This window comes from Eptesicus fuscus, chromosome 5, assembly GCF_027574615.1.
Source record: "Eptesicus fuscus isolate TK198812 chromosome 5, DD_ASM_mEF_20220401, whole genome shotgun sequence".
NCBI classification, from domain to species: domain Eukaryota; kingdom Metazoa; phylum Chordata; class Mammalia; order Chiroptera; family Vespertilionidae; genus Eptesicus; species Eptesicus fuscus.
Window position 1 is genome coordinate 9,904,880 of NC_072477.1, and position 26,205 is coordinate 9,931,084.

Consider the following 26,205-nt stretch of genomic DNA (forward strand, 5'->3'; position numbering starts at 1 on the left):
CATCTGTGCATACCCACTATACCCTGTGCTTCAGTGTGAGCCTACAGTGTGTATGGAAATCAGAGAGGTTAAAAGTTTGTGATGTTTCACGCCATAATCGAAAGGTGATTCCATAGGATGATGTTGGTTGACGTTGTCTCCCTAGTATAAATTCAGTTCCGTGTATTACTGAATTGTCCACTAGAAGCCAAGCCCGGGACAGGGTTGTGGTGCACGTGATTTATTACAGGAATCAGGGCAGGGGAAGAGCCTAAGCAGCATGTGGTCTCAGCTGGGGCCTAGGTTCAGCCGGAACCTATGGGAAGTTTCAGAGCAAGAGGGAGGAGGCAAGCCTTTTGTACCCATGTTAGTCATTGGCTGCAGGCTGCTTGGCTGGGGTGGGGTAGGGAATGGTGGCTGTAACCTCTCAGGTGCGGCTGTGAAGAGGACAGCTGTGGCGATCAGAAGCAGTATGGGGGCACCAGCCTGTAAAGGGGCTACTTGGCAGGGCACCATTTGCATCTATTAGGGATGGTCATTAACACTGGCTATTAAGACATAACTGTTTAGCTAGGCAAACTGCTTAGTTAGATATAACCAGAGGATGATTTATGAATGTACTTCTTCGTCGTCCTTGTTTCCTTGTTTTCCTGTATTTTCTTTTAGTAAGATCTTCTGGTGATCAGATCCAGGGGTAGTCATTTCCAAGTGTGGACCTCATAGTAGGACACCATTTCCTTTGTGGCTTTTTCTTCTTTCCTGCTGGACCAGAATCTTTAGTTTTCAAGTCATTTGAGGTTGGGATTAAGAAATGGCCTATCGTTTATGTGGATCTAGAAGATTATTATGCAATCAGTCTTTGAATATTCAAGCTAATGCAATATTGAACTCATAGATAGTTAATCCTGTAATGATTTTTTAAAACTTTTCAACCTTCTTACATACTAAATCCTTTTTTAGAAGCTGTTACTCTTCATGAGAAAACGTGCTGATTTGTATTCCTGATTCAGTTGTACAACTATTTTTGACCATTGAAGTAGTTAAGCAAATGAGTCCAGTGGCCCTTGGTTAATTTAGAAACTAAAGTCTGATTAAATCTAGAATGCTGATACTTTTCTTATGTGATTTCCAAGTCTTCATTATTATATATCTTAGAGGATGTGTTATGCCTAAAGCAATGGACTACCTTAGTCTCTTTCACAAAAATTACTGCCCATGATTTCATATGCGTTTACTAAGTCTGGTTTATTTACTTTTAGCATCTGTTTTCTTAATCAAGCATATTTTGCATTCACATCTTTATCTTTTGTATTAGAGGATTAATCTATTGTAATAAGCTTACTTTTATTAATCTTAGAAATTTTGTTTTTATGGTTTTACAAATCCTAGCAAACAGTGACTAAAAAAATAATTATATTAAATGACTCAAATGCTCCTTTTTTTGTTTTAAAATTATGTTGAAATATTTAGTTTAATTGGTATTTTTTTAATATTTGGAATTTAGTTTCTAATTAAGATATCGGTTGTGTAAAGGAATTTAGGAATTAGTGCTTCCGTTTGATAATTTGTGAAGTCAGGTACATTTTATTTTAAATGTGTTTTGAAATGTACTCATTTTGAAAGAGATTTAGTAGCGTTTTCAAAGATAGGGGAGGAAAAGGAACCTAAAAAAATAAAAAGAAGAGAAAGTGAAATAGATGTAGACACCTGGAATGAGATAGTTGTTGTTACTGAGTCTTAAATTTAACTCTGAAGTTAAGAAGAGGTGAATATAAAGGGAAAATTCTTTGGCCTATGTAATATATATATTTTAAAGGAAAGGCATGTGAATTCTTCTAGAACAGTGGCTTTCAAGCTTTTCTGATTATTACTCATTGGATGAAATAGGTACATTTTTATATGGCAACTCAGTATGTGTATTTTTGTATGTGTGTAGACATACAGACACAAACCTTTTTCCACTGACACTTACATAGTGTTTATTATCTGCCAGGCCTTATTGTAGATTTCTATATTAATTTATTTAACCCCCAAAACAACGGTGGAGGAACTGTTACTGTCCCTAATGAGGACATTGAGACAGTCACCTTAACTATTTTGCCCAAGGTCACACATTTTCTAAATAGCACATCTAGGATTCAAACCCAGGCAGTCTGGCACCAATCTATTTTTAGCCATTATCCTATATTGCCCTCTTTTTTCCCCCTCCCATGTGTTCAGATTTGTTTATATTCATATGTACATATACATGTGCATATATTTATCTAAATATATAAAAGCCTAAGCGACCGACCAATTGAATGACTGGTCGCCATGACGCACCCTGACCACCAGGGGCAGATGCTCAACGCAGGAGCTGCCCTCTGGTGGTCATTGCACTCACACAGCCAACATCCCGTGGCCCCTCCCCCCTGGTCAACCTCCCGCGGCCCAATTGGCCCCAATCACCGGCCAGGCTGAGGGACCCCACCCATGCACACATTTGTGCACTGAACCTCTACTATATATATAAAGAGGAGACAGAAGTCTCATTAAACACTTTTAGTATATCCTGTTCTCTTTTAGTTTTTAAAATGCTGGTTGGAACCACTAAATTAATAACATCATCCACTGTTGGGTCATGGCCCACAGTTTGAAAAAACTGGTCTACAGAGACTTTAACAAGCACTGCGGTTATCAAATGGCTCCTATAGCATGGCATTAAATACTATGAGAACAGCACTTTTTACAAAAGATCCAGAGGTATTCTTGAAAAAAACTAATTTTATTTTAGGTAGTCTCTTTAAAAAGTGTCACACAGAAGATTAAACCTCAATTTACTAGAGTCTTTCTGAGTAGTCTTCCTTAGCGACTCCTGTTGTCCCAGTAAGGTGCTCCCTGTTGGTCTGACTGTACACTGGGTAGCTTGTAGAGAATCACTGGGATGGAGAGCAGTGTTGCTGAGGTCTAATTAATCCGATGTTTCCGATGAGTCTTTAGAAGTTCCAGGTTATGGTCAGTTTCACCATTGAACTCTCAGTATTGATTGTGTGGCAGTATCGCTGGGATGAGCTGCTTTGTGGAGAATCTTTTCGAGGGTGGTGGTTTTACAGGGGCTTGATATATGCTATTCCAGCATTACTTTCCATACATGTTCAGCTGGCCTGTTAATAAGGATACCAGTTTCCAAGGGCAGGACAAGTGAAATGTCAAGTTCCAGGGGTGTATTTCTTGTTTGGTTTCATTTCTGACACTGATGTCTTGCACTGCATGAAATTCTACGAGGGAAGACAGAGGGGAGGCAGGTGGATTGATTGTCAGTGCTCAGGACATACCGCATGTGGAAAGATAGAACTCTTTCCCCAGGTTAAACTCTATATGAGAAGGGGATGTGGCCAAGCATTCTCATTCCTTCTCACGTAATTGTGGCCGATGAGAAAGCAGTGGCCATATGTGGATGTCGCTGTTATTTTCCTGTTCTGACATGGGGACAGCTAGGGTTCCTGAGTTCACTTTCACCAGGAGATACTGCCAGGAGCCACACTGTTCCTTCCCTGCAGGGAAAGAATTGGCTAGCAGTAGCTCTGTACTGTGGATCTGCATTGCTAGTTTCTTCACCTTTGTGTCAAAATTGTCAGCTGAGAAGAGGGTATTTGGCTGTATGTTTACAGAGCTGTTTCTTTGGCCTTTTCCTATTTGTTAGCTTGTTTGTTCTTGTTTTGTTTTTGTTTTTTCATGCATTCAACATTGAGTTTCCGTGATTTGCCAGCTTCAGTGTTACTTGCTAATGATACAAAGTGGGTAAAATCAGACAAGTACATAATTTTGTGGCATTTACACCCCAGTAGAAGTTAGATAATGAAGCAATCATGCAAATACATGAAAACTAATGTTTCTGATAATTTCTGTGAGAGAGCATGCATGGTGTTATGAGAGCATAAAATTAGGGACTTGTACTACTAGTCTGGGAAGTCGGGAAGCTGGATGGCTGAAGAAATTAGCTCAGTGAGATGGTGAGAAGGTGAAGAGAGGGTAGGTGGAAGCCAGATAGTTTAAGTTATATTAGGGATTCTCTTTAAGAGCAATAGGAAATCAACTGTTTTGAGCTGGAAGGGTTATTTTAGTATTATTATCATTATTATTTTTAATCCTCATCCAAGAACATCCTTAGAGAGAGAGAAAGAGAAATATCTACATGAGAGAAACATCAATCAGTTGCCTTTCATACATGCCCCCAATGGGGACTGAACCTGCAACCCATGTGTGTGCCCTGACTAGGAATTGAGCCGGCAACCTTTCAGTGCACAGGATGACACTCAACCAACTGAGCCACTCTGCTGGACAGGAAGGGTTATATTTTATCAACAATTTAGATGACAGCACAAAAGGTATGTTTGCCAGATTGAGGGGGAAGGTAAGCTGAGAGGCCCAGCTAGTATGGTTGATGGCTGAGTCAGCCTTTACAAGACTGCAGGTATCTGGAAGGATGAGGGGGATGAATTTCAGCAGTGATGAATATGAGTGATCCTTTTGTTAGTGCAAACTTTCATATGACATGATTGGTACTTGTGGTTAATCAAGAAATGTTGGGTAAAATGGAAAAATGTTTTAAAAGGTTATATATAAACACATACTTAGAACATACTACTTTTCACTTAAAATGGATAAATACATATTCACTTGCCAGTCTTTGGATGTAGGCACAACACTCGTTCTTCAAGACTAGGTTCTTAAATGATGGTTTATTTTGTATAAACCCCACTAAGATTAAGTTTTGAATTCTTTAAAGTGGGGTGAGATCCAGCCACATTTGAAGTAATCTGAGGACAAAATTCTTTTAGATTTTCATAATCCCCCCCTCAAGCCTTTTATAGTTGTTTCACCCACACCTAACTTTCTAGCAGTTCTTTTGAAGTACCTTGCTTTTATCTAGTTCATCCAAAGTATTCAACCTCGATGTTCTCTCTTCTTTCACATTTACGTTTCAGTGGTTATGTAATATTTAGTTAAATTATAATAATAACGTATGAGCAGGCACTAACAGGCAGGGCAGTGAGTATCAGTGACTGATCTGAAGCAGATGACTGCACCGCACGGGCACAGAAGTGCGCTGTGAGCCAGTTACAGGCGTGCAGTGCATGGCAGCGTGTCTTGCAGAGGGAGAGGAGAGCATCAGCCCTGGGAGATTGGAACCGAGGTTGGGTGCTGTGTATGTGGGACACACAAAGGCCCATACCAGTTGAAGACTTGCTCCTGAGTTTGTAAGTGGCTGCTCCATGGAAGGTAAACACTTCATTATAAAGATGTTTACCTTCCTTTCAATACTCTGAATAGACGAACTTTTTCATTTTTATACTTTAAGTTAATTTGTTGGGGTTGTGTTTTCTCTTTTGATTCACTTCTGACTTACTAAAATCTCAATCTTAATTATTTTATTTGTAATGAGATGAGACACAAACACTTGGTGAACTTTTTCTGTAGTCCAGAATGTGTTCATGGTGCTGATTTTATTATAATCCAGAGAATCTGATTTCTGGTATGTGTGAGGGATTATTTTTTCATTCATTTATGGTGAAGATGGTCTCTGGCATAACACTTCCTGCGTTTGAGTGGGTTCTGCCACTTCTTATCGAGTCTTTGGGCCAGTTCCTTGAGTACTCTGAACCCATTTGCTCATCTGTAAAGCGGAATTACTGAAAGCACAACATTGGCTGTTCTGAGGATTACATGACTCTATACATGGAATACGTTTGTACAGAGCCTGGCATAGACAAGTCTGTAATAAGTGATGGTTTTCCTGCTTCTCAGGAGTATTACATTCACTGATCCATTCTAGATCACGTGTCTGTACTGAACACTTCCCGAAGCACTGAACTGAATAACATCCAGGGTACAAGAGCCTTCCTTTAAAGCTCTCTTATTTCGTTGGGTGGATTGGAGCAGAATGATGTGCTCAATACTGGAGGGGTGTGGGCAGAGCAGGGGAGCACTGGTATGGGTCACAACTCCAGCTCCAGAGTGGTCTCATTAAAAGGTTTAACTTCAAAAGCCGGATTGGGCTTAACTGTCCCAGGAGATGTTTGCATTTTTAAAAGGGAAGAGCATTTATTACACCTTGTAGGGATGGATTGGGGACCTACCCCTTCCCTCTCGGTATTTTTGCCTGCCCTTCCTCCTTCCTCCTCCCACCTCTTCCGGCCCTCTCCCCCCTTCTCTAAGCAAATGCAGATACCTGCTCTGCCCCAGAGGCACAGTGCCCACGGGCCCCATTTCCTCACCTGGCGGCGTGGTACCGCTCAGAGATGTGCCCAGCTGAGCCCTTACTTAGGGAAAACGTGGTGAGGTTGACCTAGTAAACTGAAAATTACTGCCCGGGGATGTAGAGGGGCGTCTTCAGTATTGCTTTAAATTTAAGATATTTTAATGTTTGTTTTTAAACCTGAAGATCTCTTTTGTTTATATAATGTCAGTTTCTATTGCTTTAGACTTTTAAAATGAGTGTAGAGGAGTACTTGAGGCACTTGTGTGTGTGTGTGTGTGTGTGTGTGTGTGTGTGTGTGTGTGTGTATGAGATCCTCATTAAGATCTGTTTTTATTCATTTACATCAGTAGCAAAACCTAGAGGTTTTAGCTGAGGTATAAAGTCCTAGTTGTCCCAGAATTGGATTGGGGTTAATGGACCAGTTTCCTAGAGCTAAAAATACAGAGGAGAGAATAACAGTAACAGTGAAAGCATAACTTTGTCAGCAGTGGTTAGATACATAAATGCTGAGTGTTAGACTTAGAAAACATGTTTGGCATAAAATTGAAGAAATCTGTCAGAGCACTATTTGGAACAGTACTAGGGATACTTTTTCATTCAAAGTGTGCCTTTTTGTGACTTTCAGCTTCCAATAACTTACATTCTGCCTGTGTAGCATTTCAATTGTTGTTGTTGTTTTTCTTCAGCTTACGGAAAAGTATTTCTGGTTCGTAAAATAAGTGGTCATGATGCTGGGAAGCTGTATGCCATGAAGGTTTTGAAAAAGGCAACAATAGTTCAAAAGGCCAAAACCACAGAGCACACGCGGACGGAGCGACAGGTCCTGGAGCACATCAGGCAGTCGCCGTTTTTGGTGACATTGCACTATGCCTTCCAGACAGAAACCAAACTTCATCTCATTTTAGGTAAGTGTCCTTTGTCATCAGACTTTTCACAGAAACACTTTACTGGGGGGAAAGGGGGTCTTGTGTTGTAATGCAGTCACAGGGTAGCATATTTCGAACTTAAGAGAAACAAATATTTTGACTTTCATTTTTCTCTTTGTGGTGGCATTTCCGTGAACATCCTGAGTTGCACTGGATTTGGGACCTCCCAACCTGCAGGAATGTTACTTCTGTTTCACGCTCCTTTGTTAATCTGAGGAAACACCGAGCCATCCGCCTCCCTGGGCACTGAGCTGTGAGGTGGGCCACAGTGTCTGCTTCAGGAGTTCTCAGGAAATGTACTGGTTTGGACTGACAAAGGGATATTCATGGAAATCAGTAATTGGGAAAAAAAGAGAAAAGGAGATACCCAGTCACCCCTTTGATCACGCCCATTTCCACCCACAGGCACTTTTTGAATCCTTGCCTTTCCCAAACAGGCCTGGAGCGTTGTACACGAACTTTGGAATGCCCTCTGCACGCACTGCTAGACTGCTGTGCAGGAGTCGCGCCCTTTTCTGTTCCTGCTAGAAGTAAAGGCCATCGCTTACTATTTCATCCGTTACCGTTTCAGTCCCGTTCTTGTGATAACTTGCACTTGTGTATTTTGATCCTCTGTTTTCTAACTATTCTGACAATGAGTTGAGACAGAATTCACACCATGCTCTGTAAGCATTAGCTGTTCTTGATGCCTACGGTGTGCCAGCACTACACCGGGTATTATCCATAGCATCACTAACCCTCACAACAACACTGCCCACATCCCCTCATTCATGCTGTGGAAGGTCTGGAAGCTGCTTTTTTTGATGTTACATATGTTGTGTAAGCTTGAGAATGAAGACTGGAACTCAGGTCTGAATCATACGAAAGTTTGCCGAACAGTGCTGTCTATACTCTTGATTATTGGTAGTCAGACAGGTTTTTAAATATATATTTGGCAATTTTATTGAATGCTTTCATTTTGGAAATTATAGTTTTATTAATGATGCCTTAAGCTGTATTCATTCACTTTTTGGTTCATGAAGTTACATTTCAGGTTCATTTTGCAATGCTTACCATAGACTTGCAATCCTGAGTCCTTTTTTTAAAATATATTTTTATTGATTTCAGAGAGGAAGGGAGAGGGAGAGAGAGATAGAAACATTAATGATGAGAGAGAATCACTGATCAGCTGCCTCCTGCATGCCCCCAACTGGGATCGAGCCCGCAACCCCAGTATGTGCCCTTGACTGGAATCGAACTCTGGACCCTTCAGTCTTCAGGCCAATGCTGTATTCACTGAGCCAAGCCAGCTAGGGCAATCCTGAATCTTTTATACATATACGAGAGGCCAAGTGCATGGATTCATGACAGGTAAAACTGGCCTACTCTCTACAGGCCAGGCTGAGGGACCCCACCCAGTTTTGGCCTGATCCCCGCAAGCCAGGCCAAGGGACCCCACTGGTGCATGAATCTGTGCACTGGGCCTGTAGTATGCATATAAGATCTTTGGTTAATCTCTTCCCACCCTCCCCTCTTCCCTCAGATTCATTAGTCTGTTCCATGTTTCCATGCCTGTGCATTGAGTGTCTGCCCCCTGGTGGTCATTGTGCATCATAGCTACTGGTTGAGCAGTTGGACAGTCACTTAGGCTTTTATATAGATAGACTAGAGGCCCGGTGCATGAAAATTTGTGCATTGGGTGGGGGGGGGGGGGTCCCTCAGCCCGGCCTGCCCCCTCTCACAGTCTGGGAGCCCTGAGGGGATGTCCTACTGACAGCTTAAGCTGCAGTCTGGCCTTCCTCTGCGGGAGGCGACCAGGCCGAACAGGGGAAGGCGCTGTCCCCATGACCCCGCTGCTGCTGCCACTGCCGGCCCTCCTCGGCCCTCGCAGCCACCGCAGCTTTGTCCAGAAGATGTCCGGTCTATCCGGTCTAATTAGCATATTACCCTTTTATTAGTATAGATGTTAGTATAGATAGGCTGCTGTCTCTCCTGTCCTGTCCAAGTCCCCACTCACTGTATCTGCCTGTTGTTCCAGCAATTAATTACCATGTGGCCCTTCATTCTGCATCTTGAGTGTACATGCTCAGCTATGTTTTTCACTGATTTTTAAATGCTTTCCTTCTGAATGTTTAGGCCGTAGGGGACAGACCATTTTAATACAATGGTTTCAAACATTTTTAGCAGCAGAAACCTCTCTCAAGTGAGAGCACAAACATTCAAATGGAAAACAAATAGAACTGAGTCGCTCTGCTCGGATCTGAGCTCAAGGGCACCAAGCCCTGCCAGTTTATTTCTGTTCCTCACCCTCCCAGAATTTCCCAGGAAGCCTCGGGAGTCCATGAGGGCTGGTTCAGAAATGATTACCCTGTTCAGTCTTCTCCCTTTACAATAAACCAGCTCATAAATGTTAAACCCCAACTCCTGGACTCGACCACCACACCATGGCTTCTCCGTCTTCTCTGTTCTCTTACCATAACCACTCAATTTTTTGTTTGTTTATTGAAAATGGTGAGTGTAGTTTTTTATAAATAATGTTTTTAATTTCAAAGTAGGAGAATGAAATATCTTGTATTTGATTAAAAAACAATAGTCCTTAATAATGTTGCTTTTTAGTTCTTGGTTCTCCAGTGGTTTTGTTCTTTGCCAGTGGCCCATAAATAAATACAAAACAAAACAAGAAAACCCATTTCTCGTGCCAGCTCGAGAGTAGAATGCGACTGTTGTTCCATTGTAAGTGAGGCAGCGCATCCAGAAAGCGTGCCCCTCCTCCTATCCACGTAGATTGTTTAATATAATTTCTTTCCTTTATTAAATTTACTGGGGTGACATTGGTTAATAAAGTTTAATGTAATTTCTCTTTGTGTATGTATGTTTATAGTTGTTATTTTACTTCAAAGGCAAAAATGGCCAGAAATCTAGAGTAGGACTTTATTATACACTATTTTTGTGGGTTTTGTTTGCTGTGCTTAGAAGACACACTAGGTCACTTTCCCAAGTACATTAGGTAGTCTGCTAGGGCTGCCATAACGAAATATCACCGTGGGTGGCTAAACAGCAGAAATTTATTTCCTCACAGTTTGGCGGCTGGAAGTCCAAGAGCGAGGTGCGGCAGGGCTGGTTTCTTTTGAGGACCACAAGGAAAGGGTCTGTTCCAGGGTTTTTCCCGTGACTCGCGATGGCCATCCTCTTGCTGCCTCTTCATGTGGTGGGTCTTTGGTGCACTCAGACCCCTAGTGTTGCTTTTGTGTTCAGAGTTCCTCTTATGAGGACGCCAGTCAGGTGGGATAGGGCCTTCCCTAAGAGCCTCATTTTAATAACTTAATTACCTCTTTAAAGGCCTTGTCTCTAAATGCAGTCACACTCTGAGGTCCTGGGGGTTAGGGCTTCAATGTGTGAATTTTGGGGACAGGAGGACACAGTTCAGCCTGTAACTGTCTCTAAAGGTAGACTGATTAACTGACCTTATTCAGGTTTGTGTATTATTAGAGATTAATAGCACGAATTTAGATACTACTGAGCTCTTCAGGGACCTAGCTGATCTTTTTGTCTGATGAATAAAAAACTCTATAGACCTTTGTAACAAATACGATATTTTAAAAAACTACTTTATTTCTACAAAGGCATCTATATGCATGTAAAAGATATTTTTTTAAAAAATAAGAAAAAACTATGTTCACTACCCAGAATTTACCTTGTTATATTTCCCTCTGTTATTAATTAGTATATGTCCATCTAGCTCTTTTTGTGTGTGTGTCTGCGTGTATGAATATCTTATCAAAATTTGTAACCAGATTTTTTTTTCAGTTAATGATATCTACCTTTTCTGGTTAATGCATTTTTATTTCATAATACCCAATGGTACAAGTTATTTATTGCTGGATAACAAACCACTCTTAAATTTAGTTGTCCAAACAATTGAGTTATTTTCTCGTGATTCTGTGGTTCTGCTGGACAGATCTCTGCTGGTTTAGCCTGGACTCACCCATGTGGTAGTCAGCTGGAGAGTTGGCTGGGATTGAAGGGCCAAGATGGTTCTACTCTCGTGTCTGACAGTTGGTGCTGGCTGTTGGCTGGGGCATCTCTCTTCTCCACGTGGCCTCTCATCCTCCAGTGCAGCAGACCAGCTTCTCCTTAGCATGGCAGTCTCCGGGAAGCTCATGAAGATTGCCAACAGAGGCTGCGAGTCCTCCTGGGGAACCCTGGAACTCATCCAGCCTCACTTCTAACACAAGGCCAGCTGAGATTTAATGGGTGAAGAAATAGACTTCATTTCTTTTTCCTTCTTAAAAAAGATTTTTAAAAAATTGAGGAATAATTGACAAACATCATTATATTAGTTTCAAGTGTAAAACATAATGATTCGATATTTGAATATATTGAAAAATAAGTCTGGTTAACATCTGTTACCATACAGTTACAGTATTTTCTTGTTGCTGTTGTGCTGAGAACTTTGAGGATTTAGTCTTAACTTTCATATTTGCACTTCAGTATTATTAACTACTAGAGGCCTGGTGCATGAAATTTGTGCACGGGGGGGCAGGGGGGTGTGTGTCCCTCAGCCCACCCTGCACCCTTTCCAATCTGGGACCCCTCGAGGGATGTCCAACTGCCCGTTTAGGCCCGATCCGGGTAGGGCAGTCGGACATCCCTCTCACAATCCAGGACTGTTGGCTCCCAACTGCTCACCTGCCTGCCTTCCTGATTGCCCCTAATCGCTTCTGCCTGCCAGCCTGATCATCCCCTAACCATTCCCCTACCAGCCTGATTGATGCCTAACTGCTCCCCTGCCAGCCTGTTTGCCCCTAACTGCCCTCCCCTGCAGGCCTGGTCACCCTAACTGCCCTCCCCTGCAGGCCTGGTCACTCCTAACTGCCCTCCCCTGCAGGTCTGGTCACCCCTAACTGCCCTCCCCTGCAGGCGTGGTCCCCCGCAACTGCTCTCCCCTGCAGGCCTGGGTCCCCCACAACTGCCCTTCCCTGCAGGCCCGGTCACCCCAAACTTCCCTCCTCTGCTGGCCTGGTCACCCCTAACTGCCCTCCCCTGCAGGCTTGATTGCCCCCAACTGCCCTACCTTGCAGGCCTGGTCCCTCCCAACTGCCCTCCCCTGCTGACCATCTTGTGGTGGCCATCTTGTGTCCACATGGGGGCAGTCATCTTTGACCACATGGGGGCAGCTATCTTGTGTGTTGGAGTGGCGGTCAATTTGCATATTATTCTTTTATTAGATAGGATTAGATAGGATAGAGGCCTGGTGCACAGGTGGGGGCCGGCTGGTTTGCCCTGAAGGGTGCCCTGGATCAGGGTGGGGGTTCCCTTGGGGCCTGGGCGAGGGGCCTGTGGTGGTTTGCAGGCTGGCCACGCCTCCCGGCGACCCAAGCGGAGGCCCTGGTATCTGGGATTTATTTATCTTCTATAATTGAAACTTTGTAGCCTTGAGCGGAGCCAAGCCTCCTGCTTGCTCCATGGCTGCCACCATTTTTGTTGGGATTTATTTGTCTTCTATAATTGAAACTTTGTAGCCTTGAGCGGAGGCCAAGGCAGGCCAGGGCAGGCAGAAAGCGTGGCTTCCTCCATCGCTGGGGGCAACTCAAGCCTCCTGCTTTCTCCAGCTCCGTGGCTACCGCCATTTTTGTTGGGACTTATTTATCTTATATAATTGAAACTTTGTAGCCTTGAGCGGAGGCCTGGGCCCGCCAGGGCAGGCGGAAAGCTTGGCTTCCTCCATTGCCAGGGAAACCCAAGCCTCCTGCTCTGTCCGTGGCTGCAGCCATCTTGGTTTGGTTAATTTGCATACCCACTCCTGATTGGCTGGTGGGCGTGGCTTATGGATGTAGCGGAGGTATGGTCAATTTACATATTACTCTTTTATTAGATAGGATAGTCACTATATGCATTACATCCCCATGACTTACCTATTTTGTAACTGGAAGTTTGTACCTTTTGACCTTTCACCCATTTTGCCTCTTCCCCTCACTTCTGACAGCCACCGGTCTCTTCTCTGTATCTGTGAGCTTGTTGGTCTTTTTAAGATTTCACACATAAGTGAGATCATATGGTATTTGCCTTTTTTCTCTGTCTGACTTATTTCACTTGGCATAGTGCCCTCAGGGTCCACCTATGTTGTCGAAATATTACAGAAGACCAGAGAAAAACCAAGCAACACTTAGAAATGGGGTTACACTTTATTGTTACGCCAGCAGGCTCAGAGAAAAAAATGTCTTTCAACTTCTGAGCAACAACAGGGAGGAAGCTATCCTTTTTTATATCTTTCCCAGTCTTTTGTCTCCCAAATATGGGGTTTTCCAGTCCCCTTTGCAAGTTCTTAAAGAGCCCCATGTGCTGGGGCTTTGAGACCTCAACCAAAGGCCTGGCCTGGTGCCAGCACTGATAACTTCGTCTGGGGATGGTTTGTGGCCTCTCTAAAATGGGAGTAAACAGGTCTTGCAGGACCAGACAATTAAAGGGGCAGTGACTAGATTCAGATTGCTAGCCCCCCCAAAATGTCTATTTTTCCCCATCAGCAAGTGGCAAGATTTCATTCTTTTTTAGGACTGATTAATAATTCCCTTGTATACATGTACCACATTTTCTTTATCCATTCATTCGCCAGTGGACACTTAGGTTGTTTCTGAGCCATTCCACAGCATGCTGTTTGGTGTGGTTGGGTTTTATTTGTCTCTAAGTTTTGCTGAAAATGTAGATCATGGCGGTTTACAGTCATTCCTGCTGTTGTCTGAGATATTTTGGGAGCAGATGTGGAGATTCAGTTCTCAGTTGCTGTCATGTTCCTACTCGGATTCATGGCTCACTAGATGTTTGACCAGGCTTGTTTCTTCACGATAAAATTGGCCTGATTGGCACAGGCTTCTCAAATTGATACGATGGTGATAATGTTAGTATTACCTTGACAGACGCTTACCTTTGACATTTGCCAGATGTGGAATATTGCGTTTCTATCAGAACTAGGCATTTGTGGTTGTTTCCTGCAATGTGCTTCATTCAGTTGTAATTGCCTTCCATTCTTTTACATTGTTTCTGCTCTCCTCTAAGTCAGGGCTCGGCACCAGGGGACTAGATTTAGCTATAATTCGTTGACCCCTCCTGTAGACCCATTTGTTGTAAGTCACATTTAAAAAAAGAAAATCCTATATCATTAATATCTTTTTAAGCTCTATTTTAATTTATGTAATGGCATCATATAACTGATGGATTTTCTCCCTTATATATTTTTAGCCTTTCCAACTCTTATAACATGGGCACCATTACCTCCTTTTACAACTGTTTCTGTACCTCTGCATGGTTACATAAGAAATATAAAAATATTTTCGCCTATTCTGTTTTCTTAAAAGTGTATTCATTTCAACTAACAATGGGAAGGAATTCTATGTGGAAAAAAGTCTGTAAAAAAACATTTATTTATTTATTTATTTTTTTGGTGTTCTCTCATCTCTGTTAGTGGTAATTTTGTCAAAACTCCAGCTGATCTATGACTGTTGAAACTGTCAGATTAATCAGTTCTCTCCCCCTCCTTCCTTATTGTTTTCCTATTCCCTTTGGGCTTTCTTCTCCTCCTTCTGGATGAAGGGCTTCCTTTCTTCCCTTTATTTTGTAAATATACACCTTCTGCTGTTCCCATTTCCCTCATTCTATGGCAATGTATCTGTTGCAGCTTTTCAGCTTCCCTATTCTATGGAGATACACCTTCTGCTGCTCTGCAGCCCTGTGCTTCCTCCATGGTCCCCTTAATTTCTAGAATTTCCTAAACCTATCTTTTTCAACCCTAAAAATTCCTGTTTCAGTCCCCCCTCCAATTAGGAAACTCCAACTGCCATTGGGGACAGTGGATGCCGGTCTGTCTGACTGCTTCCTGCTGGAAAGGGGTCGTAGTTTGGGGCAGTAGTCGGTCCTATCGGAAGTGGGCTAAGGGTCCACAGATGATGGATGTAGCGGCCTTGGTCTGTGTTTCTATGTGGAGGACCATTTGTAGCTTTAAGGCTTCTAAATGGGAGGATATGAAACGTAACAAGCAATGGTTAAAGATGAGTAATAATTAAACAGTATAAACCAAGGTCTGAGGAGAGGAGCTAGTTAATAGAGATGGTATTATATATTTTTAGGTCCTTTCCTCTGGCTAAGCTGCTTGCAGCAAGAAGTGCTTAGTTATGGCAGAGATTTTGCCCTGTTTGATTGAGGGACTTCTTGAAAATAAGGATCATAGACTTGAGAAGTGGTCCTGGTCTGGTTGGTGGTAGTGGTAGTAATTCTGTAACAGCTATAATTAAGGCTGCTACTCCTAAGGCCGAAAGAGTCTCTGATTGCGGTTGGGCTGCTTATAACATACTTAGTAGTTAGGGATTTGGAGAGCCAGTATGGCTGAAAAATTTGGCTACATTAGGGATTGTCCCAAGTAGATCCCTGGGAAGGATCTGGGGTGTTTATCTAAGGCGTCCCTTCAGATAAACTTTAACCGTGCAGTTGTTGGGACATTCAAGTAGTTGCTAGCGAAGAGGCTACTCTATGCAAGCAGGACCAAGGGCAGGCCTAGGACCGAAAAGACCAGAAGCTTTAATTTCAATTTTAAGCGGACACAAAATGATTCCATTCACTGCCGGAGGAATTACACCACATGAAACATACGCAATTGCAAATCACACAGCACTTTATTACTCACACAAGTTCCTGATGCTGCTGGTACAGGCTTGATGGGATCCTGGTGGTGCTGTCCTCTGGGGTCCGGCAGCTGGGCTGGTCCGGTCCGGATGCAGGGGGCTGGCGTTCCTCACCTGAGAGCTCGGTCGCGTCTTGACCAGCAGGTACTAGCTGTTCTTCTGTCGTCTGGCAGAGAGAGGAGCGTGGAGCGGCGTCGCTTGCCCAGCTGACAAAAGGACGTGCCTTTGTGGTGGTCTCGACAGGCGAGCCCTGTTAGCTGGTCAGGACCCATTTTTAAAGCCTGTTTCGTACCCGCAGCAGTTCAGGTGGCTATCAGTGAATTACGTCAATGCACACATGTTCATCTCAAACAGGGCGAGGGGCTGCAAAATTTGGCTACATTAGGGATGTAGTGGAATTAAAATTGCTAGTCACTTTACCACCTTATTAGAAAGAGATTATTCTGGATTATCTGAGTGAACCCAACGTAATCACAGTGGTCCTTCAAAGTGGAAGAAGAGAAAGGCAGAGAGGAGAGTCAGATGGAGTTGTTACCACAGAAGAGGTCAGAATGATGCAATGTGAGAAGTGACTCAACCGCCATTGCTGACTTTGAAGATGGAGGAAGAGGCCATGAGCCAAGGAGTGCAGGCAGCCTCTTAAAGATGGAAAAGGCAAGAAAACAGACTTTCTCTTAGAGCTTCCAGAGTAAATGCAGCTCTGCTGCATCCTGATTTTATCCTGGTGACATGCATATCACACTTCTAATCTGCAGCATAAAATAATAAATTTGTGTTGCTTTAAGCCACCAAGTATGTAGTCATTTGTCACAGCAGCAATAGGAAGTGAACAGAGATAAGTAAGGAAAGAAATCAGATGAGACATGCAGACCACTCTTTAAAGAAGTTTTGCCATGAAAGGAAGTGGAAAGAAAGGACCGGACATACTGGATTTAGGAAGGATGGTAGTGTTTGAAAATCAGAGAGATAGTGTGTTTTTGAAATTTCACATTATTTGTGTGATTTCTGTGTTATTTTTATGCTTCAGAGACACAGCATCAAAGTGCTGCATCTGGCACTCCAGCTACTGTCACATAAAAATCTTTAAAAGCAAGTTAATTGCATTTGAATAAAAACCAGATATCTCTTGAATGTTGCACTGAAATATCAGTTATGTAAGGAAATTTCTTTAGCTTACTACTGATTAAAACTAATTAGACCCTAATAGTGCTTTATAGAAAACCTTAAATTTATGCTTATATTGAGAGAATAGCTTAAGTCAGGATATCATAAATTTGAATTTTATTTTAAAATTATTACAATTGAACTTAGCAGTATTTTTCAATTCTATAAATTGTAATTGATGTCTAAATTTGCAGCAATTATCAATAATAATAGCTAATAGTCACCATGTAATTAGTGCTTAGTCTTTGGCCCAGGATTAACCCTCAATTAAATTGTCATTTAATCCTCATGACAATCTTATGTGGCAGTTGGAATTATTTCTATTCATTTTTATAGATATAGGATATGAACCATTCTCTGTTTAAAGAAGACCATTTAGCAAAACACAAGAGTTGAGATACAATCATTTTCATATAACAAAAACATTTTTAATTTAATTAAGAAACCAGTAGTCTATGCAAGCATCATAGTAAGGTATTCCACTGTATGGACTGTAAGTAAATCTCTGTATAATTATAAGTTGATAACTTTTTTGGAAGAGTCATGTTGATGAAATGTGCCTCACAGCCTCTGAGAACATATCAGATTTATTTATTTGTTTATTTATCATTGTTGTCATGAATGTGGAATATTGATGGACGGTCCCCTTCTGTTCTTCAGTTATGAACAGAATAAGTCTTTACTTCCACTGAAAATATATCAGGTCCAACTGCTTGATATATTTTCTTTCTCTCTTCTTTCCTTTGCACCGTTAGAATTTCTGTGTCCTGGAAATGCCTATCAGATCAGTAAAGATGAAAGATAATGATAATGAGTTAGTGAAAACATTTTTTAAAAGGCATTTATTCACTGTTGATAGGGTATATAGATGGCTATAGCTATTTAGAGGAAAACATTTATTAAAAATTGCAGCAGTTATCAAGATTTGATATGTACGTATGTTGTAACTCAACAGTCCAGTTTTAGGAATCTGTCCTGCTAATCTCTACCTGCCCAAGTGGACAAAATGTATGTGTAAGGGGCATTCTTGTGGCATTGTTTTCTTGTTGTTTTTATTATTATTCTAATTATTATAAGAATGATAATCTCGCCCTATCTGGTTTGGCTCAATGGATAGAGCGTAAGCCTGCGGACTGAAGGGTCTCAGGTTCGATTCTGGCCAAGGGCACATGCCTGGGTTGCGGGCTTGATCCCCAGTGGGGGCATGCAGGAGGCAGCCAATCAATGATTCTCCCTCATCATTGATGTTTCTATCTCTCTCCCTCTCCCTTCCTCTCTAAAATCAATAAAATATATTAAAAAAAGAAAAAGAATGATAATCTCAGTATGAAGTAAAGTTGGTTGAGGGCCAGAAAATCCCAGACTCCAGAGGAGTTTGAGATGAAGGTAGCAAATACTTTTAATTGTAATATTTAGTTTTATAGTACTTGTTTGCTATCAGGCTCCACTCTTGACATTTTCTATAATTATTTCATTCAGTCTTTGCAAGCAACCCTTCAAGGCATGGATTACCATCTTTGTTTTACAAATGAGGTACCCTGGGTTCAGGGAATCAAGAGAGGTAGCCAAGATCTCATAGCTGGTATTTGGAAGAACCACGTGACTTCATTTCTTTACATAGCTCAGCCCATGTATATTGTCCCCTTTGGTGTGTCAGGAACAGCTTCATTATTTTTAATAGCAGAAAATTAGATGGTTGTGATGTTCAGTTTTTTACCTCTCTTGATCCTTTCCAGTTCATAATTTATATTACAATTTAATTACTTTTCTTAACACATAGCCATGATTGGGTCATTCCACTGCTTAGAGCCTCCCATTTTACTTGAAGAGGATATAATCTACACTCCAGCCTCAGCCTTTTTCACCCAGTCTCCCACGTTGTGCTCTGAGGCCTGTGCTCCAGCCAATCTGAACAACCCACTCACTCTCCCGTGAACATGCAGGTTTTTCCCTCTGTTCTGTGATTAAGTACCAGCTTGCGTTCAACTCTGGGTTTCAGTGTTTCCTAACAGACCAGTCACTTACTCTCTCTGACCCTTTGCTTTCCCATCTGCCTGGAGTTGTTTGGCTTAAATGGGATGATGCATGTGTTGACTAGAAACAAAAAGTTGAGTAGGTATTCTGTCAAAAAGTATTTATTGGGGGCAAAGAAAGGATTGCAGTTGTGGTATGTGCAGCCAGGCAAGACAAGTGCAAGAAGGACATTCTTTTCAGAGGGGAAGAGGAAGTGAAGGGGAGGGGCTGTTAAAACCGTCCAGCTCTGTTGTAACCATGAGTTCTTCCTGTAGGACTTTGAAACCCACATAGGGTGTGAGAGCCCCTCCCACAAGCCCTCCCTATTCCTGTCTTGGTTAAGGTCTCTGTCATAAATTTTGACACATGTGAAGTGTTGAGTACCACCCATGGCAGGTAGTGATCCATAGTGGTGGCTGCATTAAAATGAAGCCTAGAAAAAGTACAAGATGAAACTGGAACATCTTGTGGCACCAAGTCAGAAAGTGCAATGAATGAGGTGAAGGGAAAGCCCTTCCTATGGGAGAATGCCAACCAACATAGAGAAGGACGGCGGGGTTAGAAAGTCACCATTGGGTTCTAAAACGGGTGGGTGCTAGTTTGATGAGGAACAGGGTATTTTTACACAGTCTTAATTCGTCTCCCCACAATTTACCAGTTAATTACACAGGGAAACTTAGTAACTTCGTAGTGGAGAAACCTGGCAGACACCACCTTAATGACGCCACATTAATGACATGATCGGGATTAACACCGGTACTGGAAAAATTAACATCACATGCTTCCTGATATATTTTACAGGCAGGTAGATTAAGGCGAGAACCATTTCATTGATGTTCCCTCCAAGAGTACATAGCCTGCATTTAATCATAAGAAAACATTAGGTAAAACCCAAATTGAAGGTTGGCCCTCAGAATGACTGGCCTCGCCTCTTCAAGATGTCAAGGTCAAGGAAGAAAGAAGGACGGTTCCAGACTAAAGAGCTGTGATAGCCAGTGGGACCATAAACTAGGTCCTGCACTGGAAAAAAAGCAGCTACAAAGAGCAGTCATTGGGGCAAATGACAAAGTTTGACTAGAGAGTGTAAATTAGATTTTTTTTAATCATAGTTACAGTTTTTGACATTGATAGTTGTACTCTGTTTATATGAAAGGATGTTCTTTTTCTTAGGAGATGCACACTGAAGGATTTAGGGATAGGAACATGATGTCTCCAGCTTACTTTCAACAGCAAAGGAAAAATAAGCACATATGTAAAAACAGAGAGACTGTCTACTAAAGCAAGTGAATCAAATATAAACAATTGGTGGATTTGCATAATAGGAATATGGAGATTTCTTGTATTGTTTTTGCAAACATTTTTGTAAGCTTGAAATTCTACCAAGATACATTTTCTTAAAAACCCAAGTTTAAGGCAGTGTGACCCAGAAAATTAATAGGGCCCAGATATGAAGGAGTTTTCACCAGCCCTCCCAGACTTAATGCCAGGTTTCATGCCACTGTCCCTCTAATCCTAGCCTGTGAAACAAGATTAAAGTATAATTTTTCCAAAACAGCATTAGGGTTGTAGCTTTCTCCTGCTCTGACTTTGCTCCAGCTGTTGCGGCATATCCAGAAAGACCTATCGATTACATATATTGTCCTTCATATGTATGTATGTATTATTTCTCATGACTGAACATTTGATGAGATTTGGACTGCAGATACTTCGAGGTTCTAATCTCTGGCAAGAATTTAGAATGTAGCTCTTCTAGGTTGCCAGATTCAGATGCTTCTGCTTTAACAGGCAGGTAGATTAAGGTCATGATCTCTTAGAAAAGAGTGTAGATATTCCTGTGGGCAAGGCCAAGTACTTTAATGAGCGAACAACCCTGGGTTCACTCCTATAAGACATAAATTTGCTCTGAAATTCTGTGCCATAAAGATGTCAGTGTTCCTTTTAGCTTGGCACATTCTCCAGAAGATTCACACATCGTTTACTGTGGCCATCAAAAAAATATCTCAGTATAGCTCCCCCCCCCCCCCCCCGCCGTCCCGAATGTCTGCTATTGAGAACTGTGACATTCTAGTGAGACCTCCAAAACTTCTATGTGAAGAGGGCACCCATGGGGGAGGTAGTTCGGAAATCTGTGTCCACTGACGGACTCCTCAGCAGTGGATGGGGCAAGAATCTAAGTAGCCAGTAGCTGCAGGAGCCGAATAAAGATTTCAGCAGCTCCCACCTCAGTGGAGACAGAGTTTGGAGTTCATTTCCTCCCAAGGTACAGGGACTTAGTAAACACCACAAGATTTTCATCAAAATTCTAGAAGAGCCATGCCTTACGAGTAAGAACCAGATTCCCGGAGTCAAAAATAAATCATAGTATTTATGCATAAATACCATATTAGATTTAAATGACTAGTTAAAGGTAGAAAAAAATCCACTGTCGGTTTGCAGGAATGCTGTGTTCCTTTACACCTTTTTAATACTAGCTTTGTGTTAAGCTATAATTATAACCCCTTGCAAGATGCAGCCTTAGAGGATAATGCTTTTTACTGGCATGTGCTTTGTAAAATGCATTGCAAAACAACCAGCCATTGCTTTTGTATCTGCTTTTTGGAATTTAAAGTTAAATGGGCAAGATAAAACAAAAATTTGTGAGTTTACCAAGATTTTGCTTTGTTCTTTTATCAGATTTTGGTGAACTCGACAAATGGATATACTTGTGATACATGCTTTTCAATTATTTTTATTTTTTTAGGAGAAAAGCTTTAAACTGTATCTGTGACTGTTTTCTATGTTTACATTGTTTCTCACACACAAATGTGTGTTAAGGTGGCAGTGGTTAGTTTCTGATGAAACTCTTATCAGTATACCAATAAATGCCTTCTTAGAGCCAGACATGAATATAATTGTCATGTTTCTTATTGTTGTTTCCTTATTTATTTCTCACTGTAGCCTTTTTGTCTCTTATTTCATTACTAGAGGCCTGGTGCACAAATTCGTGCACGGGTGAGATCCTGCTGGCCTGCCCCCATTGGGGCCGATCAGGCCTGGCCAAAGGGGAGGGGCCGCGAGTGGTTGGCCAGCCGGCCCCCCCCCCCCCCCCCCCGCCCAATCGGGGTGGGGGGGCCAATCGGGTCTGTAGTGCACATCAAAGCAACCGGTTGTTCCTGCATTCTGGTTGCTTGGCTTTTATAGATATAGATTCCTCTTGAGATAAATAGGCCAATTGAAAGGGGAATGGCGTAAGAAATAGTTTCAGGTGTTTTGATCGGACCGTGTGGTGCTATTTTTACTTTGGGGCTCTGAGGAGCAATAGGAAAGCTATCTGCTACCTAATATACATTTTTGGAAGGGTGCATAGGAAATCCTGGAAAAGAGGGAACCGGCTTAAAAATAGTGACTGTTAAAAGGAAAGCTGGGATTTTTTTTTTTTTGTATCTTGTTTTGTTCTGTTAATTTTTTATTATAGTTGTTGAAGTGGCAGATTTTTCAATACTCATTGGTGATGGCTGAGGGTTCTGATATGCTGTATTTGAGAAACTATTTAAATATATGTAGAATTCCTGTAATAGTTTTAACGGCAATACTCTATGCAAATTCATTTGATTGTACTTCAGGCTAGTCATTATCTTATGAAACTGTATTGTATATGAATTTAGAAATATATTCCATATGAAGCTGTATACTAAGAATTATACCAAAAATCATATATTAAAGTTAGTGCCTTGTGGTTAATCCAAATTGATTAAAAGGAAACTCTTCCTTTAGTTTATGAACACAAGTCAAAGAAAGAAAAATATATTTCATTTTTAGATTATATAAATGGTGGAGAACTTTTTACTCATCTTTCTCAAAGAGAGCGTTTCACAGAGCACGAGGTGCAGATCTATATTGGAGAGATTGTGCTCGCCCTCGAACATCTCCACAAGGTAAGATGCTCAACCTTTGAGGTTTCTCTCTTTGAAAAATCTACTAACCGAAGTCATGATGGAGCTAAGACAGCTAATGTTTTTACGTGTCATTGTCTTTGTGGCGATTGTGAAAGCATACTTGTAGACCATTAACCTCATTTCTCAATTTCATAGTTCTCTCTCTTTTTTTTTAATATGTTTGTATTGATTTCAGAGAGGAAGGGAAAGGGAGAGAGAGAGAGAAAACATCAGTGATGAGAGAGAATCATTATCAGCTGCTTCTTGCATATCCCCCAGTAGTGGTCGAGCCCACATCCCAACCCAGACATGTGCCCTGACCAGGATTCGAACCCATAACCTCCTGATTTATAGGTCGGTGCTCAACCACTGAGCCCCACAGGCCGGGCTATAGTTCTCCTTTTTAAAATCTGCTTTCTTTAGTAGTTCGTGTGATGCAGATTTAAAATGCAGAGCCTGAGCAATATTCTGTCTTTATTTTTTTATGAAAAATCCTAATGCTTATTACAAAGTATCATCAAAATAAAATTGTTCATTCTTAAGTATTATTTTGTTTTAGTTTCAGGTGTGTAGCATAGTGATTAGATAATAATATACTTTACAAAGTATTCCCCCGATATTTCTAGTACCTACCTGGCATCATACATAGTTATCACAATAACTTTTCTATTCTTAAAATAACCTTTACAATAAAGCCAGAAGTCATAATACGTAATTCCTTAGTAGAGACTCACTTCCCTTTACATCTTCACGGTATATTTCCTGCTGAGGTTGGAGAAGATGAGTTATTTGAGTTATTTGAAAGAAGCATCTACCTGTGCTACCCAGCTTTCTCACTCTCCCACCCTAGCTTGCTTTTTTCATTGTTTTGTTTCTGAGATCCTCTCACACACCCCTCCTTCATGTAGCATGAACTTAGTTACTAAAAACATTACATGAAATTCATGTCTGTGATGCAGTTTGAACTCTATAAAATTAGTTTAAGCTTTTAAAAACATTGTTTCAGATACTATTAATCTCGATCCAAGAAACTTTGACTTAAAACTTTTTTTTTAACTTAATGAGGAAGAATTATTGTGGAAGCGGTTATTATGTTGATGAGCCTGTGCCTCAGAAATAGAAAGCACTAGAGCAATTTTTACCAAAGGCCTGTGAGGCTACAAGGAGACTGGCATGGCTTGAGTCACTGAACTAGGATGATGTAGGCACAACATAAAGCCACTCTTCTTTGTTTTGTATTCATATCCCACACTAGATGACAGGTGGCCATAGAAAAGAATGGAGAGAATCGAAGGAAAAGACAGGACCAAGGATGGAATTTTTAAAGGGGCAGGGAGGTTAAAATGGCAAGACGGTGGCAATGGATGGCAGAGGCTCTGAGAAAAAATGAGGAGTTGTAAGAAAAGAGTGAGGGAATCAAGAAAAAGGTAGATCCAGCCCATCCGGCCCAGAACAGAAATGAGGTTGGGCAGGTGGAGGGAGATGGGGTTCAAATAGGAATCTTATGGGGAGTGAATGAAAAATATGTAAGAACAGGGGGAACGAGAGAAGGCGGCAGTGCCCTGGATTGAGGAGAGGGGAGCGAGAAGGGAGGGAGCTGAGCTGAGATGATGGGAGCTGACATCTCTGTTCCTTTTGGTAGACTTGTTGGTATGGTGACAAGCTTTATGCCTGCGATTATTTTTGTGGGATATAAAGTAGTTAGGACACCTTTTTTTCTCTCTCAAATGATATTAAAAGAGGGAGAGTTATTCAGTAGCACTGAAGTAAACTTTTATAGTAAATTTTCAGCAAGATATTCTAGCGATTATAAAGTTTTAAAAAAGACTTCCAAATTATTCCTGAAAATAAACTTTCAGTTAGTGCCTAAACACTTAAAAATGGGGTATATTATATACACACAAAATAGAGCAGTTTCATGAAGGACATCTTTTTATACATGAACCAAATTGGGCCCAGGAATAGGCAGAAAAGATCTTTGTGTTTTATGTTTAGGCGTATTAGATGTAGTTTTTTATGGCATGAAAATTATGGTGGAGATGGCCATAAATTCCTGAGCAAAAACTAACAAAATACAGAGCTCTGATGGGAAAGCTTAGTAAATTGAGTTTTTAATTTGTGTGAAAGCTTTAATTTTGTTTATGAAAGGAAAATCCATGAACATTCATTATCATTAAAACAGGGTAATCAGAAACACAGAAATAAGAGAACATGATGAATACTGAATATAAAAGTACTTGATATGGAGTGGAAATAATCTAGCAGGTCAGATCTCAGCTAAGTTTCTCTTAATCTTCCTACCCTAAAAAGGTAAATACAAAGAAGTATAACACAAAGCCAGTTTTATTAGTCTTGATATAGCTGCCAGCACTGATTTTCCCAGGAAGAGACAAAAATGGGAGTTTATTTGGAAGAACTGGGGGAATAAAAACAAAGGAGTGACCATTGTGGGATCCGGTTAGTCTGGAAACCTGCTGATGCCATTAGGGAGGTGAAGGACACGAACTGGCTAAGAAGGCACCCACACATCACCTGGGGTGAGGATGGGAGCACCCACACATCACCTGGGGTGAGGATAGGAGCACCCACACATCACCTGGGGTGAGGATGGGAGCACCCACACATCACCTGGGGTGAGGATGGGAGCACCCACACATCACCTGGGGTGAGGATGGGGGCACCCACACATCATCTGGGGTGAGGATGGGGGTACCCACACATCACCTGGGGTGAGGATGGGAGCACCCACACATCACCTGGGGTGAGGATGGGGGCACCCACACATCACCTGGGGTGAGGATGGGAGCACCCACACATCATCTGGGGTGAGGATGGGAGCTGTGACAAAAATAGAAACAGGAAGCAGCAGCGGTCACCAGGGAGACTCTACAGAAGGTCCAGCAGGGATAGACCCTCACTACACAGAGAACGGAGACCTGTGGGAGGGTCCCGGGGAACCCCGCAGATGAGCCCGAGATGGAGGGACTTACATTTGCCCTGTTCAGTGACGAGGACCCATTATAACATCCTGAGAATGCCTTATTTGTTTATTTGTTTATTTGTTTTTAAGGTAGATAAGCAAGACTTTTGGAAATCGTTATTTTTAAATGCATATTTATTTGTTTTTACAGTTGGGGATTATATACCGTGACATTAAGCTTGAGAATATTCTGCTTGATTCTAATGGCCATGTGGTGCTGACAGATTTTGGTCTGAGTAAGGAGTTTGTGGCTGATGAAGTGAGTATGATGTTTTAATTTAAAGTTAGTAATGACAATATAAACAGTGATGAAAAATTAGCTGTAGCATAAGCATTT

At 41.6% G+C, this 26,205-nt stretch overlaps 1 protein-coding gene across 2 annotated transcripts in view; it reads left to right on the forward strand.

Annotated features, from left to right (window-relative positions):
• The window catches only part of RPS6KA5 (ribosomal protein S6 kinase A5), a 126,735-nt gene that overhangs the window by 43,509 nt on the left and 57,021 nt on the right, over positions 1-26,205 (forward strand). Inside the window, exons 3-5 of one of the 2 annotated variants that reach the window (XM_054715828.1) lie at positions 6,907-7,125; positions 22,773-22,888; positions 26,020-26,127. In XM_054715828.1, coding sequence (XP_054571803.1) covers positions 6,907-7,125; positions 22,773-22,888; positions 26,020-26,127 — 443 coding nt within the window. Of the gene's footprint in view, positions 1-6,906; positions 7,126-22,772; positions 22,889-26,019; positions 26,128-26,205 lie in introns of those variants that run through there. The other variant, XM_054715829.1, reaches the window with a different exon arrangement.